The sequence below is a fragment of the Nycticebus coucang genome, chromosome 4 (assembly GCF_027406575.1).
Source record: "Nycticebus coucang isolate mNycCou1 chromosome 4, mNycCou1.pri, whole genome shotgun sequence".
Lineage (NCBI taxonomy): Eukaryota > Metazoa > Chordata > Mammalia > Primates > Lorisidae > Nycticebus > Nycticebus coucang.
In genome coordinates this window covers 114956691-114977489 of record NC_069783.1, presented here as the reverse complement: position 1 = coordinate 114977489, position 20799 = coordinate 114956691, and the positions used below count along the sequence as shown (strand labels likewise).

Genomic DNA, 20799 nt, shown 5'->3' with positions numbered 1-20799 from the left:
TCTTTTGAAAATAATTTAATTAAATCACTGCTCTGTACCCTCCCTGAGCATCTCATTCACACCCAGAATTGCCTTGCTAGCTGCAGGCTCAAAGTTCCTGACTTCCTACAGAACATTTCTACAAAGATGCCCTGATGGCACCTGATGCTTGGCATATCCAACACAGGATTTAATACCTTCTAAAGGCTCTTGCCTACTGTGGAATCATCTAATCAATACTTTTTCATTCCTGAAATCCAGAAAAAGTAGTTCCCCCTTATTTGAGGTTTCAGTTTACTCACAGTACATTATAAGATATTTTCAGAGAGAGACAGAGACCACATTCAGATAAGTTTTATTATAGTATAGTTATGATTGTACTGTTTTATTCTTTTATATTTTGCATCCAGTAATTCTGTTTTATTATTATTGTTAATCTTATTTTGCCTAATTTATAAATTAAACTGTATCATAGGTGTATATGTATAGGAAAAGACAGTATAGTCATCCCTTGCTATCCATGGAGGATTGGTTCCAGAACCCCCACCTCCCATGTGGATAGTAAAATTGATGGATGCTCAAGTCCCAGACACAAAATGGCATAGTAGTATTTGTATATTACTTAGGTGTATCTTCCCGTATACTTTAAATCATTTGTAGATTACTTATAATACCTAATACAGTATTAAGTGTTATGTAAAAATAATAGGCAGTGATTCATGCCTATAATTCCAGCACTTTGGGAGACTGAGGCAGGAGGATTGCTTGAGGCCAGGAGTTTGAGACAGCCTTGGCAACATAGTGAGACCCTGTCTCTACTTATAATGGAAAACAAAGTAGCTGGGTATGGTGGTATGCACTTGTCGTCCTAGTTACTGGGGAGTCTGAGGCAGAAGAATCACTTGGGTCTAAGAGTTCAGGGCTACAATGAGCTTTGATTATGCCACTGCACTCCAGCCTAAGGCAACAGAGCAGGACACTGTCTCAAAAAAAAAAAAAATTGTATCGTTTAGGGAATAATGACAAGGAAAGAAGTCTGTACAATGTTCAGTGCAGACCCATTTTTTTTTTCTTGGAATATTTTTCAGTCTGCGTTAGGTTAAATGGATGTGGAACCAGTGGATATGAAGGGCTAACTGTATCTATATGGTTCAGGATTATGTGCAGTTTCAGGCATCCACTGGAGGTCTTGGACTGTATGTTCCTTAGATAAGGGGCACTGCTATATAAACAGTGGAGTCCAGGAGTCTTTTATTTATTCTTTACTTTGTATTTCTAGTGATTGTTGATTCTACTTACTATCTCTAATCTAAAATTTTACAATTGACTCTTGCAAGATTTCATCCTCTCTTCTCTTCCAGCATATTCTTTATGCTGCTATTAGGGTTATTTTTCTGAAATATAAATTGGCTTAAATCACTTCTACTCAGAAACTTTGACTTTCTCCTGACTATAGCAGCACGGCCTGGTAGAAATAAATATACCACACGAACATATGTAATCTTAACTTTCCTAGTAGCTACATTTAAAAAAGTAAAATGCAACCAATGTTATCAATTTTAATTAATATTAAATTAAGTTTTATATAATTTATATACTTTTATATTTATATAATTTAATTATATATTTATATGATTTAATTAACCCAGTAGATTCTAATATTTTAATATGTTCAGTGTAAAACTACTACTAAGATATTTTACAGTTTTTCTCTTATAGGTACTACATTTTTGGAATCCAGATTACATTTTACACTTAACAGCAAGCACATCTCAATCCAAACTAGCCACATTTCAAACTCAATAGCCTGTGGTTAGTGGCTCCCCTGGTAAACAGCACCTGTTGTTAATACAGGTTACTTTAGAGTTCTCAGATTGACATTCTGGGCCCTCCCTCTACGGCTTCTGCTCCTACCCTGTATTTTTCAACTTCTCCCTGTTCACCCAGCCCTTGCCACATCCAGTTGTCTGCATTTCTATTCTTCTCATTTCTCTTCCTTGCCTGTGGACATTTGACTGACCCACCAGGGCCTACCTGAATGCCACTTCTGAGAGAAGTATAGTTTCTTGTGGTGTCTTGTGTCCTGTAAGCACTGATCACTCACTCCTAACCTTCTTGCAGCAGCATTTATGAGAGCAGTTTGGTTGCTGTTTGAGAACTAACAGAAGAGCTTCTTAGAGGCAGGCGGTCTCCCTAGGCCCTCTTACTTCCTAGCAGTGCATGCAATGTGGTAGTATTTATGGCCTCCATTTGCTCTTAGGGATATCTTATACTTTGGTGTTTGATAGGTGCACTGCTGACACCTTTGGGATGTTAAACAATCTCATTTAACAGTTGTTTTCTTTACCTTTGAAATGTATTCTGAGTGAAATTTCCCTTTGGTCAGTTCCACTGTTTAAAAAGTCTTCTTGCTTTTTGTTGTCTGAAGCTTTTGCTTATGAAAGAGAGGACATATTAATTTATGTGTAGAAATAATATGAATAAAATTAGGTTTCAAGGCTCAGCGCCCATAGGTCAGTGGTTAGGACACCGGCCACATAGACTTGAGGCTGGCAGGTTCGAACCTGGCCCAGACCTGTAAACAATGAGAACTGCAAAAACAACAACAACACAAAAAGCTGGGCATTGTGGTGGGCACCTGTAGTCCCAGCTACTTGGGAGGCTGAGGCAAGAGAATCACGTAAGCCCAAGAGTTTGAGGTTGCTGTGAGCTGTGACACCACAGCACACTACCGAGGACGACATAGTGAGACTGTCTCAAAGAAAAAAGAAAGAAAGAAAAAGGAAAAAAAATTAGGTTTTAAATATATGTGTGGTAGGTTATTGTGGTTTTGGCCTGATTATTATCCCAGATGTGACTCTTCACCCTTTCATAATTTGTTCTTTTAAGTAAATTACAGATCTAATGCTTTTTTCTCACACTTTTATTGAAAAATTTATATGCTCTTTGAATTTCCCTTTCCCCTAAAGAGATTTGGCTAGTCAAGTTCTGCCTGGCATCTTTTGCCCATGTAAAAAGCAAACAGATGCTTGAAAGGTTGTGCTCTATTCTGGGAGAAATCTGATTAATGTTGAAGGTCTGTGTCAGGTCAGATTCAACCTGCTGACAGATTATTTAGTGAGTGCCAGCATCACTCTAAATCTTATCTCAGATTTTAATGGTTTTCTTGTGAAGGACATTTGCAGATGAAACCAATTTGTTTTTAAAGTTAATTGTGGCTGTTGGGCCAGAGACTGGTTAAGAAGAACTTAATTTCTGAGAGCAGGCAGTAATTCGAAAAGAATGAATGATTCATCAGATAATGTGGCAAAGACTGTAATTGTATTTGTGTTATAACATAAACTGTTGGCTTTTGAAATTGTGAAATCTTACCTCCAGTGAAATAAGAATTCCTCAAAAGAAGTTCCTGTTAAACTATCTTAAATTCTTGTACAGGCAGCCCCTGGTTTATGAATGAGGTAAATTCTGTAGATTTGTTCTTAAGTTGTATTTGTATGTAAGTTGAAACAGGTATATTGACCTGTTACCTGCAAAAGCTTCCACTAGTCATAAGTGTGAGTCGTACGTCAGTTAGAAGTTTGTTACTCAGGGTCTGCCTGTAATAAATAGTTTCTGAGATCTCCTCACAACTGCTTTAAAAACAGAGTAAAATGTGATGCTCATTCTTGGTAAGGTAGATCTCTGGTCATCCCTGATGCTTCTCTTTTCCTTACCTTAACCCCAGTTCCACATGTAAGTCCTTCTGTTTCATGAATCCCAAATGCTTGCACCCTCTAACTGCACTGCTAGCATTTCAGACTAGACTATAGAAACAAATGGCTTACTTGTCCTCCTGCTTCTACCCTTGCTCTCCACATAGCAGGCAGAAGGGCCTTTTTTTTTTTTTTAATCTTTTTAAACTTGATTATTGTTATCATTATTATATAAACTTTGTATTATAGAAAATTTCAAATATATATCAAAGAAGATTGAACTTCTCATACACCCTCAGCACTGATGAGCTCATGGACATTCTTGTGTCGTCTAAGCCTCTCCATTTCTCCCTGTTCAATCATCTAGTTATTTTGAAACAAATCCTACACTTTGTATCATTTAATCAACTAATTGGGAATTGCACTGAAGTGAATTTTTGCTTATTGGTCACATAAGGTGGGGAAAGTTGCTACCCTAGGTGGTGATGTTATTTTTTACCCTCTTTTCTGTCTTGCAATTCTGTTTCTTCTTAACTTTTTTCAGAATATGTTCCCTTTCTGTTTGATAACTGCCATCCTCAGAAAAAGTGTGTCACATGTATATTTCATGTTAAGCTTCTTCTTCAGGACTGTATGTACAGATGTTCTCCTACTTGTGTACCAAAAGCACAAGAGGTGTATGAAAGTTCATCTTCAAAAATGTAGATGTGTGTATGGGGAGGATGTTTCAAAGTCTTAAAGATTATAAAATTCTTATTTTCTGGGCGGCGCCTGTGGCTCAGTGAATAGGGCGCCGGCCCCATATACCGAGGGTGGTGGGTTTAAACCCAGCTCCAGCCAAACTGCAACAAAAAAAAAACAGCCGGGCGTTGTGGCGGGCGCCTGTAGTCCCAGCTGCTCGGGAGGCTGAGGCAAGAGAATCGTGTAAGCCCAAGAGTTAGAGGTTGCTGTGAGCCGTGTGACGCCACGGCACTCTACCCGAGGGCGGTACAGTGAGACTCTGTCTCTACAAAAAAAAAAAAAAAATTCTTATTTTCTTAAATCATATAATATACTCATGACAAATTCAAACACTATAAAATAGTAGGGCGGCACCTGTGGCTCAGTGGGTAGGTCGCCGGCCCCATATACCCAGGGTTATGCGTTCAAACCCAGCCCTGGCCAGCTAAAACAGCAATGGCAAATGCAACAAAAATAGCCGGGTGTTCTGGCGGGCGCCTGTAGTCCCATCAACTCTGGAGGCTGAGGCAAGAGCATTGCCCTAGCCCAAGAGCTGGAGGTTGCTGTGAGCTGTGACGCCATGGCACTCTACCAAGGCCAACAAGTGAGACTGTCTCAAAAAAAAAAAAAAAAAAATACAAAATAGTATGAAGTATAAGCAAAATTTCCCCTTTTGTTCGTTGATCATTTTCAGCTCCTATTTACAAAGCAACTATTGTTACTTTCTTATAGATCCTTCTAGAAAGCCCATTTAAAGCCTGAATAATGTATGTGTTTGACATTTTCTCTCAGCTTCTTCAAGTTTAATAGACAAAAATTTATTTTAATGTTGAAAATATTATGCAAGGGATTTGAAAGGGAGATTGTATGATGTTGGCTTTAATGTTTTATTGACCTTTTTAAACACTAGTTTCCTTTTGATAAAGGAGACTTAAAGAAGCCTTAGACTGTGAACTCAGCAACTCTGGACCTGTGAAAATCTCTATACTAGTGATATCCAACAGAAATAGAATCTGAGCCTCATATGCAATTTAAAATTTCCTGGTTATTCTCATTGAATAAAACAGGTGAAATTAATTTTAGTAACATATTCTTTTTAGTTCATTATGTGGCATAATGTATCCATACTATTATTTATGTAATCAATATATAAATTAATGAGAAATTTTACTTATTTTTTGGTACTAAATTTTTGAAATTCAGTGTGTTTTATTTATACTGACAGCTCATTTCAATTTAGACCAGCCCCTTTTGAAGTATTCAATAGTCATATGCAGTGACAGCTATTGTTAAATAGCACCGCTCTGTTTAGGATAGTGGTTATCTCTTAGGAGGAAAAGAGGGTAGGATGTATTCTTAATTTTGTTCTTTATTTTACAGTTGTTGACAATGTTTGGAGTTAAAATATTGCTGCTTTTGCTGTTCTTAATGATTGCCAACTCTGACTCACTTGTATTATCACTTAGTATCAGCACTTTTTAAAAATCAATTTTCATTCTTACAAATACAACAAAGCATTAACTCACATAACTTTATACAAAGATGATAATTCAGCTGAGGCAATGCCACAAAGGCAATGCCACCCTGTGGTAGCTTGAAAGTTTAATCGTCAATATGTGAAAGACCAGATTCTAAATAGAGAATTTCACCTAGAAATATTAGCATACAATGTATTAAGCCTGAGGGCTTTTTATTATGAATTTTAAATGTGTGTATGTACTAGTATATAGTGGAAATTGACTGTTAGGAGACAGGGGCAGGAATTCCTGAGAAGTTGGTAAGACTGTTCTTTAAATGTAATATTATTATCTTTTTTTTTTTTTTTTGTAGGGGTTGCAGATGGTGTAGGAGGATGGAGAGACTATGGAGTTGATCCATCTCAGTTCTCAGGGACTTTAATGCGAACATGTGAACGTTTAGTAAAAGAAGGACGATTTGTACCAAGTAATCCCATTGGAATTCTTACTACAAGCTACTGTGAGTTGCTGCAAAATAAAGTACCTTTGCTTGGTAAGTAGATATTCTAAGTGTTTTCATCTTTAAAGAATCCTAGTAAGGCCTGGCATGGTGGCTTATGCCTGTAATCCCAGCTACTCAGGAGGCTGAAGCAGGAGGATCCCTTGAGCCCAGGAGTTTGAGGTCACGGTGAACTATGATGATGCCACCACACTCTTGTTCAGGCAACATAGTGAGACCCTGTCTCATAAGAAAAAAAAAGTGGGGCAGGGTGGGAGCTAAAAACAAAACCAAGCAAATTATTTAATCATTTATCAGCCTAGCTTTTTTTCTGAGGCTCTTCCTACTAAGAAGAGTTTGGTAGACATGCTGTAGGATAAACCAAAGGACTTAGTACTGTTTGAGTACTTAATACCACTTGGAAGGAATGTAAATAGGTACAGCCACTTTGGAAAACAATTTGATATTACTAAATAAAGTTAAATACCAACATATAGTATACCCCAGCAGTCCCACTTGTAGGTATTTACTCTAGACTAGGAAAAGTCTTGCACATCTAGAAACCAAGAGATAGGCACAAGAATGGTCTAGCAACATTCTCAATAATAGCAGAAATATTGCAGCTCAATTTATAATCGCCAAAATGTTGAAACAACTAAAATGCCCACCAACCTAGGAATGGATTAACAAGCTATGGTAGGTGTATTCAGCCATTAAAAAAGATGGAGACTTTACATCTTTTGTATTAACTTGAACAGAGTTGGAACACATTCTTCTTTGTAAAGTATCACAAGAACAGAGAAGCAAGAATCCAGTGTACTCATTTCTAATATGAAACCCGTAGGCAATCTAAAACACATAAGAGAAAAACTCAAATCAATTCAGTGTAGGGGGGAGGAGAATAGGGGAGGGTGGTGAGTGTGCTCTACTTAATGGGCACAATGTTAGAGTGTATGGCATACCTCTTGGGGGAGGGACACAGTTACAAGAGGGACTTTGCCTAACAAATGTAAACATTGTAACCTAATTCTTCGTACTGTCAATTTGAAATAATAAAAAAAAAATAGAAAACTGGGGACAATCAAAAAGTCTGTCAGTAGACAAAAACACATTGTGAGAAGGAATGACTTAAAGCTACAGGCAATGTTCATTTAGCAACATGTTGTAAATGGAAAAGATTTTCTAATAGTCTGATTCCATATATTTCAAGTTCAGAAACATTAAAAGTTAAAACTGCATTTTATGGCCAGGTACGGTGGCTCAGGCCTGTAATCCTACTAGTGCTTTGGAGGCCAAGGTGGGTGGATTGCCTGAGTTCATGGGTTCAAGACCAGCCTGAGCCAGAGGAAGACCTCGTCTTGAAAAATAGCCGCGCATTGTAGCAGGCACCTGTTGTCCCAGCTACTTGGGAGGCTGAAGCAAGAGAATCACTTGAACCCAAGAGCTTTAGGTTGCTGTGAGCTACGGTGCCATGGCATTCTACCAAGGACAGCAAAATAAGACTATGTCTCAAAAAAAAAAAACTGCATTGCTTAGAGATTCTGAAATATGGTAAATGAAGAAAGAAGAACCAAAGGTTATAAGAAAGAAGGAGGGTAGGATCTTGTCTATAGAATTCAGTTGATTCAGTTCATCACCTGTGGTGAGTTCAAGTTACAGTTACCTCACACTTTTAACAGCTGATTAGTTTGTGAAATATTGTACTAGAAAACTTATAACCAAATACCTGGGGTTTATCTCTTTGTTTATGCTGTTGAAGCATCCTTTGACCGAGCGTCTGCATTTGTTTGTTGAATGGTTTCCTGGAAATCTTACCCAGCCTTGTAAGCAGACTCCCAGAAAGGGTATTATTAAGTTTCCACTAATTGCCAGCATTTTTCTGGTTACTAGAAGGCCTCCTTTCCAATATCATCTACATTTAAAACCAGCCTGTGTTCAGTCTTAATGGAGATTGCCACAGTTGTAGTGTTTGCCTTCAATTTAAATCTTTTGTAAGAGGGGGTTCTTTTTGTCACTGCTGTCAGAAAGTTCTGTGTTTGTGCTGTGATTAGCCAGCTTATTTTCCTTCTAACTGCAGAAAAATCTTTTTTTCCATTTTCAGTATATACTGCTTTGTCTTAATTCCCTGTTTGGATATTTAATTTGGAGATTGCTTGATACAGTGAAACATTCTAGATTCTGTTCTTAACACCTCTTGTTGACTTGTTTGTGTGGCTCTGGGCAAACACTTAACCCTAATCTCCTTGCATCATATGTTAATGGAGAGAGTGAGAGAGCCTCTAGACACAGATGCTAGGGAGGCTGCCTCCTCTGACCCCCAGTCATTTACTTCAACCAGTTATAAAACATATAACTATCCTGATTTTGTACTGTTTAAAAGCTTTGGTTTTTTGCTGTTTTCTCCCTGTCCCTATGTCCCTTCCTATTCACACTCATGTAACTGGGAGATGTTAGTAAATAAAATACACTTACGGAAATGCTAGAAGTTTAGGTATAATTGTAAATAATAATAACAACCTTGTAAGATTAGACAATCCTTTTCTTTTGCCAAAAAGTCTACTAGGGAATCATGGCACAAAGGGCAAGCTTGTTAGCTGTAACTACTTATTTATGTGCATTTCTAGCTGCTTTTGGGTCTGGTTTGGCATCACAGGCTAATTGTTGACATTGATTTCCTCAGAAACCCTTAAGTGGAACATCTTAGGAAGCCAATACATCTTAAAAATTTGAGGCGTCAGTCCTAATAAGGTTATCCCTTTCTCTGCTGCATAAAAGCCTTAGTAGTAGTTTACAAAATAAGAGGCTGAGTGATAAAAAAAAATTTCCATTTTAGTGTAAGAGATTTAGTGTCTGTGTGAGTCAGTCTTCTGAACACCCAGCTCTCTCATTTTCAGCACCTCTTTTCTTGCTCTGCTTTGCCTACTTGTTCCTCTCCACATGAGGATGATGAGCTCTTCTCCAGTGTTAGACTATCTGACCCTGAGCCATGTGCACATTTCAGTAACCTGAGAAAGCAAACAGGGAGAACACCATTCAAGCCCAGATGATTCTGTAAGGCCAGGCTCGCATTCTTTAGTGCTACTTTGGACACTAAAGCTCAGTCACTTACCGGGACCATTTTGATTCTAACTCAGCGAGTTATTGCCACAGGGATAGCAAAATGATAGTCTGGGTTTGTCAGTAATCATGAGTCAACATCAGTCCTCCTTGTAGCAAAATTTTCGAGGCTTTGCTACTCTTTAAGTTTTCATTCTTAATTAGAATTTAATTCTATCAGCTTTCAGAAGATTTTGGGGTGGTAATTCTGTTAATGGTAAATGGTTGGAGTCTTTGTGCTCTGAGTTAGGAAGGAGAGATCTTTATTGTAAGCTATGGAACAGGTTATTGACAGCACTACCAGTGAGTTAAACCCCTGTTTTTGGCCAGGCGTGGTAGCACATGCCTATAATCCTAGCACTCTGGGAGGCCAAGGTAGGAGGATCACTAAGGATATTGGAAATGCAGAACCCTCTCCTAGATCATCATTTATTTTGGAAATATGATTCATAACTTGCTAGGACAGAAAACTGAAAGATCATAGTAAAAGTGAAAAAAGGCCAGGTGTAGTGGCTCACTCCTGTAATCCTAGCACTCTGGGAGGCCAAGGTGGGTAGATCACTTGAGCTAACAGATTCGAGAGCTGTCTATACTAAAAATAGAAAAATTACCCAGGCATCATGGCAGGCACCTATAGTCCCAGCTACTCAGGTAGGTGAGGCAAGAAGATTGATCCCTTGAACCCAGGAGTCCAATGTTGCTGTGAGCTATGATGCCATGATATTCTACTCAGGATGACAGAGTGAGACTTTGTCTCCAAAAAAAAAAAAAAAAAGTGTTTTCTTTGACATTTAATAGATAGGGACTAAATGGATTACCTACCATTAGGGTCAGGATAGTACCAATGCATATACTGTAGATAACAAAAAAGGAATCTCTAAACATTAGGATCAGAAAGATGTGTATCTTTAAGTGTTTTAAAATTATTGTTATATATTTTTTATTAAAGTCAATTTAATAATTATTACACATAATCCCCCTAAGAATACTATTAATACTTTAGTGATTATGCTCCCACAATTTTTCTATATATGTGCATAGAATAATGATAACTCGAATTGAGTCTACTGTATGTTTTCAGCAGCCCCATGAGGTAAGTACATAGGTACTTAATGTTAGTCTCCTTGGCTGGACGTCCATAGCTCAGTGGTTAGGGTGCCAGTCACATGCACCCAGCCCGGCCCTGCTAAAACAAACAAAAAGCCAGGTGTTGTGGTGGGTGCCTATAGTCCCGGCTACTAGGGAGGCTGAGGCAAGAGAATTGCTTGAGCCCAAGAGTTTGAGGTTGCTATGAGCTATGATGCCATGGCACTCTGCCGAGGGTGACAAAATAAAACTCTGTCTCAATTAAAAAAAAAAAAACGGGCGGCGCCTGTGGCTCAACAGAGTAGGTGCCCTGGCCCCATATGCCAGAGGTAGTGGGTTCAAACCCAGCCTCAGCCAAAAACCGCAAAAAAAAAAAAAAAAGTTAGTCCTCATTTTGTTAGGAAGAAACAGACCTTGAGAGAGTAAGTGACTTGCTCATGGTCACAAAGCTAGGAAACAATGGCCTCTTCCACACAGCTAGTTCCACAGTATGTTTGTTTTGCTCTTAACTATCAATAATTTAGACTTTGCCTAGTAAACATCACTCCTTTTGATGTACAGTTTAAGTTTTGACATCCTTTTTGTTGTTGTTAAGGAATCTTTAACACTAGTTTGTAATCTGCTTATTTCCCTTAAATTTTCTTTTCTTTCTTTCTTTTTTTTTTTTAGAGACATAATCTCACTTTATCACCCTCAGAAGAATGCCATGGCATCACAGCTCACAGCAACCTCCAGCTCTTAGGCTTAGGCAATTCTCCTTCCTCAGCCTCCCGAGTAGCTGCGACTACAGGCACCTGCCACAACGCCAAGCTATTTTTTTGTTGCAGTTTGGCTGGGGCTGGGTTTGAACCCACTACCCTTGGTATATGGGGCTGGTGTCCTACTCCCTGAGCCACAGGCGCCACCATTAAGTTTTCTTTTCAAATATATTTCTTTAACATGATTTTAATGACTGTCAAATAGCTATCTGTTACATTTGAAATGATAATTAATTTTAATCCTGGGCCAGGTGCAATGGCTCACACTTACAATCCTAGCACTCTAGGAGTCTGAGGCAGGTGGAATGCTTGAGCTTCAGGAGTTCAAGATCATTCTGAGCAAGAGCAAGGCCCTGGATGTTGTAGTAGGCACCTGTAGTCCCAGCTATTTGGGAGGCTGAGCCAGGAGGATCAGTTGAGTCCAAGAATTTGAGGTTACTGTGAGGTATGATGCCACAGCACTCTACAGAGGGTGACAAAATAAAGCTCTGTCTCAAAAATAAATAAGTGAATTTCAATCCTTAGAAACTACTCTATGAGATAGCTGCTGTTATTCCTGTTTTTATAGATAAGGAAACTGAAGCACAGAGAGGTTAAGGAATGTCCCCCAAATCACACAGCAGGTAAGTAGCAGAAGTAGCATTCAGGGGCAGGCTGATTCCAGAGTCTTTACTCCTAAGTATTATTATGTGATAGTATATAGTATATGACCTTGCACTATACTATGGATGTACTATAATTTATTTAACTAAGGACTTGGTTTTAGATGTTTAGATTATTTCCAATTCTTCCTTGTTTTCAACAGTGTTTTTGCACTTAAGTCTTGTCACTCTGATTATTTTCTTAGGATTACTTCTCACAAGTGGAATTGCTAGATCAAAGGACATGTATTAATACATTTTTCAGGGCTATCTTGCCCTTCAGAAAGGTTGTTTAATTTTGCGTTCACCACCACAGAATAAGAGTGAATATATTCTCTACACTTTTGCCAACACCATGCCTTATCTTCTTTTGACTCTTATTAAACTAAATGACAAAAAAAGTTACTAGTAAGATGGTTATTTGTTCATGTATTTGCAGCTTTTATTGGTCAGCTGCCTATTTTTCTGTTGTGTCATTTTTCTGGTAGAAGTGGGTCAATTTTATTACATGAAACTAATGTCTCTTGGTTACACAGTTAGCCTCATCTGGGGAAGATGGTGTGAGATAAGCACAGCAAAAGTATGCAAACTTTTTGCTTGCTGGTTAGAATGTGGGTTCTTCCCTCTGGACACAAGCAATTTCTAAACAGTGAACAGGTTGATTCTACAAACTACCAGCAAAAATTGGTCTTGTTACTTCATGGTCATTAGTCTATAATAAAAATTCCTCATGGCCTCAACAGATGGAAATTAAAATTGCATTTTTGTGTCCTGTCTTAAATGTTAATGAATTTTGTGAAGAAGGCTTCATGCCAGTGACTAATGAGAAATGTTGGGAGACTGTAGCATTTTCATTCTGGCATTTAAGTATTAAAACGTAATATCTTAATAACATGCTGTTGAGCGTTTGGCATAGGTTATAGCACTATTGAAATGAAATAGCATGATTAAATACCAGTTTTTTTTGTCGATTTCAATCTCAGCAAATGAAACAATTCAGATCATTAGTGGCTCACTTACCCATATGTAATATAAGCTCCTTTTTCTTACTGTGTTGACCTTGATCGGGTTATGACTGACATTCATTGGGTGTGTGGAGAGTAACTAAAAAGGGTTCTGTTTAGAGAAAGGAGATTTAAATTATCTGTTGCTCTTTGGGGTTATGTGATTAAAATGTGTATGTAGAGGCAACCTAGGAAGAGAAAATAAATGGAAATTATTTTTGTTTCTAGGTAGCAGTACTGCCTGCATCGTGGTGCTGGACAGAACTAGCCACCGCTTACACACAGCAAACCTGGGCGATTCAGGCTTTCTGGTTGTTAGGGGTGGTGAAGTTGTACACCGATCAGATGAGCAGCAGCATTACTTCAACACTCCTTTCCAGCTCTCAATCGCTCCCCCAGAAGCCGAGGGAGTTGTCTTGAGTGACAGGTAATCTATCCTCTTAGTCATTAAGTGTGGGCCTGAGCTCATCCATAGGTCTCTTCTCATTTGTTTTGAATGCAGTGAAGACAGGCACTTTCAGGTTTTTGTTTTTGTTCTTTTTTTTTGAGACAGAGCCTCAAGCTGTCACCCTGGGTAGAGTGCTGTGGCATCATAGCTCACAGCAACCTCCAACTCCTGGGCTTAAGCAATTCTCTTGCCTCAGCCTCCCAAGTAGCTGGGACTACAGCCACCCGCCACAACGCCCGGCTATTTTTTGGTTGCAGCCGTCATTGTTGTTTGGTGGTCCCTGGGCTGGATTCGAACCCACCAGCTCAGGTGTATGTGGCTGGTGCCTTAGCCGCTTGAGCCACAGGTGCCGAGCCCCCACTTTCAATTTTAATATGAGAAAAGATGACACAGTGAGAATGTTGTCATCACAAAGACTTTAGTTTGACTTTGAAAAATAGTTTGCTTGAACCAGATAATAAAGTCAAATTGAATTCTGATAAATACCCAATAATTTGACAAGACTGGCCAGGCACGGTAGCTCACATCTGTAATCCTAGCATTGTGGGAGGCTGAGGTGGGAGGATGCTTTGAGCTCAGGAGTTCGAGACCAGCCTGAGCAAAGTGAGACCCCATCTCTATTAAAAGTAGAAAAATTAGCTGGGTGTGGTAGCAGGTGCCTATAGTCTCAGCTACTTGGGAGGCTGAGGCAGGAGGATGGCTTGAATCCAAGAGTTTGAGGTCGCAGTGAGCTAGGCTATTGCCACAGCACTGTAGCCTGGACAACAGAGTGAGACTCTGTCTCAAAAAACAAACAAACAGAAAAGGGCTGGGTGCAGTGGCTCACACCTGTAATCCTAGCAGTATGGGAGGTCAAGGCAGGTGGATCACTTGAGCTCAAGACCAGCCTGAGCAAAACAGAGACCCCGTGTCTACTAAAAATAGAAAAAAGCTTAGCCGGCATCATGGCAGATACCTGTAGTCCCAGCTGCTTGGGATGCTGAGGCAAGAGGATTGCTTGAATCCAGGACTTTGAGGTTGCTGTGAGCTATAATGGTGCCACAGCACTCAGGGTGACAAGAGTGAGATGCTGTTTCAGAAAAAAAAATTGACAAGACTGTGAAATCCTATTTTTGGCTTACATAATATCGTTTTTTTCATATTAGTACCACACGGTACATACAGTGTATTTGTTAAATTGTGCTGAAATGAGTCATTATTTATGCATACCATTGCTTGTGCAAGATTATATACAGAGTGCAGACAGACATCTGCTTTGTTAGAATAACTTCCTGATCTTCTGGACTTTTTACTACATGCATCAAATAGAACTTGCTGGAAGTGATCAAAAGTGGTCTTATATGTGTTCTATGTGATGATTTTGAGGTTTTCTCTTTTTCTCTCTGACATCTTCATTTTTAAATTTTCAAGAGCCTTCTGACTGGGTTTAGTGGCTCACACCTGTAATTTCAGCATTTTGGGAGCTGAGGCAGGAGGATTGTTTGAGGCCAGAAGTTGAAGACTAACTGAGCAACACTGACAAAAATAAAATAAAATAGCCAGACGTAATAGTGCACACCTCGGTCCAGCTACTCGGGAGGCTGAGGCAGGAGGTTCACTAGAACCCAAGAGTTCAAGGGTACAGTGAGCTTTAATGATAGATACCACTGCACTCTAACCTAGGCATCAAAGAGAGATCTTGTTTCCAAAAAAAAAAGAACGTTCCAGGACAGTTGGTACTTTTTTCACTTTTGAATTAACTTTTACAATTTCTTTTCTTAGATGAATGTCCAGAGTAAGGCTAAGACAGTCTCAGATTTCACTGCCTTTAAAATTTTTAATAGAACCTGGTACAAATATCATTGGCAATTCATAAATGTTATTGGATGGGTAGTGAACTTTTTGTAAAAAATACAGACATTCTAGCAAGTTCTTGTTGTCTCTACTTAGCAACTCTTGGTAAGCCTATTCTTAAGTCTAAACTAAAATAAAATTATTATTACCATCTTTTAAACTAGAATAAGCATTTTCTATAATTAGATATTTAGTATTGCCCATGTAAAAAGTCTACTAGACTTTTTGGAAACAAGTAAGTAAGAATACTTTCAGGTTTAGGCAGATTACCATACTTGGGAGAGTATTTGATTATAGGTTCTTCTTTAGTTGGCTTTAATACACATTACTATTAGCCATATAGGAATGGGGTGAATGCAGAACACCAAGGCTTCAGTAGATGCCAGCTTAGATAACAGTTTTTGGGGAAAGGTGCTTTAATTTCCCTTCATTTGATTCTTCTTGTTTGGGGTTCTAAGTGCTTGAATGGCCTTGCCATATCTCACACCCTGTCTTTGGGATAGTCTGCTTAGGGCAGCACTCTACAGCCCTGCCAGTGAGGTGGAGGTGGCTTCCACTTCAGTACAGAGACTGCTTGGTAGCATGTGATTTCAGCTTGTGTTTCAGTACAGTCAAAAGTTTCCAGCAGCACAGTATGTTCAATCAAAATGGGCAGAACTGCAGCTGGCGGAACACCAAGCTCATGGGTGGGAGTATTAGGAGAGGACAAGCTGTCCAATGGGAGCAAGACTCTCACAGGCAGAATAGCAAAGGACACTCCTGGGGAAAGAAAAACCTCAGCATAAAATAGCGCTTCAGTGCCAACCTGGTCATTAATCTACACTTCTAAAATGTGATTCGTTTTCAAAGGCTAAGGAGATGAGAGTGTCTTGCATTGTTTCTTTCTTTATTCCAGGGAAGGAATCAACCTGATTTCCACCAGTTTTTTTTTTTTTTTCTTGTTGCATGTCTCCTTGGTTGTTTGTCACCTTTGTTAACCTTAACTTATAGGTTTTCCTTTAATATCTGTTGTTGTAAAGTATTTATTATATGGATGTACAAATGAAAATTGTCCCCTGCAACATCACAGAACTTTAGTTATGCCACTTAATTTCCTCAGTCAAGTAAAGATGAACCAGAAATTTTCTTAATATATTTTGTGTAAACTCCCAGCAGGCATAGGTGGTTTTGTATTTTGTGTTGATCCTTTCTATTCACAAATTGTATAACATGTCGCTTACACAAGTGTTGAGGTTTTTCTGTGAAGCTTAGGGTACTTTGGTTCAAGCCCCTCCCTTGTGGGTTAATGTCTGACTTTTTTTCCTGGCTTCTATTTCCTACTTGGGCATTAAGGCAGATTATTAGATCTCACCTTGCCCTTTGCTTAAAAGGCCAGAAGCAGTGAAACTGGTCTTCACAAATGGCCAAGAGCCAGCCTCAGAGAGGTCCATGAACTCTTGGAACATATATATATATATATATATATATATATATATATATATATATATATATATATAATCTTTTCTCCCTTGTCAGATAAAAAAATCTCCCATCTTTTTTTTTTTTTTAAGTTATACACAAAAAAATGTAGTGAGAAATCTACCTCCTATCCTTGCCCCTTGTCATACATTACTTTCCTCAGAGAGGCTTCAGGGAGCAGTTTCTTTAACTCTCTCCAGATTTATTTTCTGCATATAGAAACATCTACATCCGTGTGAAATGGTGAAAACACTTTTCTTCCCTTAACAATATATTAAAGAGTGTCCCCCCAATTTAGAAGGTTAAAAATTTTGTTTCTTCATTCTCTTAGTCATTGAACAGATATTTCTTCCTTCCTTTTTTTTTTTTGAGATAGAGTCTCATTTTGTCACCCTCAATGGAGTTGCTGTCACAGCTCATAGCAACTTCAAACTTTTAGGCTCAAGTGATTCTCTTGCCTCGGCCTCCCGAGTAGCTGGGACTACAGGTGCATGCCACAATGCCTGGCTATTTTTAGAGACAGGGTCTCACTCTGGCTCAGGCAGATCTCAAACTCATGAGCTCAAGCAATCTACCTGCCTTGGCCTCCCAGAGTTTTAGGATTGTAGGCATGAGCCTCTGTCCCTGACCTGAACAAATACTTCTTGAAGACTTCCTATGTGCCAGGCACTAATAAATAAATACCCATGTCTGATAAGCAGTTTGTGACCTCTGGGAGACACACAGTCCTTACTGTGCCATTGTAGATATTTCCTTTGAATCACTTCACACAGAACAGGCATGCATTTCTCTGTGGGTGTTCAGCATCCACCCTCTGGATGCTATAGCATAGCCCTCTGAGAGCCAGATTCAAGTTTACAGGGAAACTGGTAAATGAAAAATGAAACAGAGGCAAGGTGCAGTGGCTCACGCCTATAACCCAAGCTCTCTGGGAGGCTGAGCCAGGTGGATTAACTGAGCTCAGGAGTTTGAGACCAGCCTGGGCAAGAGCAGCATTCTATCTCTACTAAAAATAAAAAGCTAGCTGGGGCTCAGCACCTGTAGTTCAGCAGCTAGGGCGCCAGCCACATACACCGGACCTGGTGGGTTTGAACCCAGCCCAGGCCTGCCAAACAGTAACTACAGCCAAAAAATAGCTGAGTGTTTGTGGCAGGTGCCTATAGTCCCAGCTAACTTGAGAGGCCGAGGCAGGAGAATTAAGCCCAGGAGTTGGAGGTTACTGTGAGCTCTGACGCCACAGCTCTCTACCAAGGGTGACAGAGTGAGAGTCTGTCTCACAAAAAAAAACCCAAAAAACTAGTTGGGCTTAGTGATGGGCATCTGTGGTCCCAGGCCGAGGCAAGAGGATCACTTGAGCCCAAGAGACTAGGTTGCTGTGAGCTATGATGATGCTATAGCACTCTGCTATGGCAACAGAGTGAGACTCTCTCTCAAAAAAAAAGAAAAGATGGAATTTGACTCTAAAGAATTAGGAAATAAAGACTTTTTTTTTTTTTAAAGGAATGTTAAATCTGACTCAGAAGAGAACCCAACCCTTCTCCCTTTTAAGCCGTGTATGACTAACCATCAGTCTCAGTTTTATTTGGTAGTTTTAGCTAAGCTTTTCAAACATTTTAGAGTTTTCACTTTTTTTCAGGGTAAGGAATTTCAGAATGACTTTTAAAAATCAACTGTATTACTATAAATTAGTTTTTCTTGAAGCCTTGTTACATTGTAAAATAGTGCCTGTAGGAAACTTTAAACTGTATCTCTAAAAGTCTTTCTTAACTTTTCCCCTTCTCTGTCCTTGCCACAGCCCAGATGCTGCTGATAGCACATCTTTTGATGTCCAGTTAGGAGACATTATCCTGACAGCAACAGATGGACTCTTTGACAACATGCCTGATTATATGATACTTCAGGAGCTAAAAAAGTTAAAGGTAATTAACTCAAAGGTTAGCCCCTGGAAATTGTGGCCCTCTGTGGACTGCTGAGGTTTTATTAATTAAGTTGCATTTTCTCCTTATAGTTTTGGAAAGGAATATTTTGTGAACTTTAGAAAAATAATAGTTCTAATCTTTCAAGCAATTGTAAACAATTGTAAATAGCGTTGGGTCACCATTGGAGAATTTGTGGGAAAAGCGGCTTCCTACCCAGGCCTTTCTTAGGTTGGTAAAAGTAGGAAAAGTCCAGGTAAGGACATTTCTTGGTTGTGTTTTTGTATATTTTTAATGATATTTAATAGTGTTGGGTCTTGGTTGCCTATTTTTCCTCTTATTCTTATAACATAGCCAGCAGGTGCTGAGTCTGGGAAAGACAGAAAACAGTCAGACCAGAGCCAGCCAAGGCAGCAGCCAAGGGCAGCAGGCAGCTAGGAGACTTGACATGGCCTGAGCTATTACCAGTTAGAAAACAGAACAGGCTTTTTCTATAAAGTGGATGGAAGGAGGGGAAAACTGGGTTTTGGGTATATTCCTGGCTTTGTGAATATACTAACTCTGGGGGGGAAAGTCTTTTTTTCACAAGTCTTTACCCTTAACCCGTATGACTGGGTAAGTTTTTTAAAACTGTTTAAGCAACATTTTCCTCACCTGTAAAATGAGGAGTACTACAGGTCCTATTTTATAGGGTTGCAGTAAGGATTGACTAAAACCATGTGTAGGAAATCCTTGGCACTACACCTTATCTGCAGTGTTCAGTCAGTTGTTAGGTACTTACTTGCAACAGGTACTGTGCTCTGTGTGGTAGCAGTGGTGAAAAGAAATGATGTGTCCTTGCCTGCATGGAGCTTACATTCTAGTGGAGGGAAACAGATAACATAGAAAAATAAATCTGATGTAATATTGATGGTTAACAAGAAAAATAAAGCAGATAAGGGAATAGAGAGTAGAGGGTTCTATTCTACAGGGATGGCCTCATTGAGGAGATAACATTGAAGCAGAGACCTGATATTGTATAAGTAATATCCTTTACTACCCAGTAAACTGGGTAGTAGAATATTAGAGCTGAAATAGACCTCATGTTCCCATCCCCATTTTGTAGATGAGGAAGTTGAAGCAGCAAGGATAAAGGTGTGGCTCAAGATGACACAGCTGGGGCGGTGCCTGTGGCTCAGTGGGTAGGGCTCCAGCCCAATATACTGAGAGTGGTGGGTTCGAACCCGACCCTGGCCAAACTGCAACAAAAAATAGCCGGGTGTTATGATGGGTGCCTGTAGTCCCAGCTACTCAGGAGACTGAGGCAAGAGAATCACCTAAGCCCAGGAGTTGGAGGTTGCTGTGAGCTGTGACGCCACAGCGCTCTACTGAGGGTAATAAAGTGAGACTCTGTCTCAAAAAAAAAAAAAAAAAATGACACAGCTGGGTGGGAATCTTTCATTATGTTACAAAATTCTAAAGGTAATTTTAGTAGGGCAGTTGGCAACTCTTAGTTGGAAAGCAAACTGTGGTTGGCTAGGAGTACATTCCCAAGCAGGGAAACTTTTGAAGTCAGGTTGAAAACACTATCAGAATCTGCCTTTTCAATCTATCCATTTTAGTAAGAATACCTTAAGAATTTTGGGCGGCGCCTGTGGCTCAGTGAGTGGGGCGTCGGCCCCATATGCTGAGGGTGGCGGGTTCAAACCCGGCCCCGGCCAAACTGCAACAAAAAAATAGCCGGGCGTTGTGGCGGGCACCTGTAGTCCCAGCTGCTTGGGAGGCTGAGGCAAGAGAATCGCGTAAGCCCAAGAGTTAGAGGTTGCTGTGAGCCGTGTGACGCCACGGCACTCTACCCGAGGGCGGTACAGTGAGACTCTGTCTCTACAAAAAAAAAAAAAAAGAAGAAGAAGAAGAATTTCAAATGGGGGGGCGGCGCCTGTGGCTCAAGGAGTAGGGCGCTGTCCCATATGCCGGAGGTAGCAGGTTCAAACCTAGCCCAAAAGGGCCAAAAACCAAAAAAAAAAAGAATTTCAAATGGGAAAAAGCAAAATGGAAATCCAAATTCAGGGCCCAAGGCCCACCCTAGGAAAGGACTTTCTGATTGATATCTTATGCAGGCAGCAGTGGTATAATGTTTTAATGTCTTCTCTGACTATAATAAAACTTCATGCCTGTAATCCTAACACTTTGAGAGGCTGATATAGGAGGTGGGAGTTCAAGACCAACCTGA

The 20799-nt window shown here is 39.6% G+C and overlaps 1 protein-coding gene across 1 annotated transcript in view; it reads left to right on the top strand.

Annotated features, from left to right (window-relative positions):
• PPTC7 (protein phosphatase targeting COQ7) overlaps positions 1–20799 on the top strand; it is a 47978-nt gene that overhangs the window by 21509 nt on the left and 5670 nt on the right. The window contains exons 2-4 of the mRNA XM_053588893.1: positions 6222–6401; positions 13161–13359; positions 18467–18590. Coding sequence (XP_053444868.1) covers positions 6222–6401; positions 13161–13359; positions 18467–18590 — 503 coding nt within the window. The remainder of the gene's footprint in view (positions 1–6221; positions 6402–13160; positions 13360–18466; positions 18591–20799) is intronic.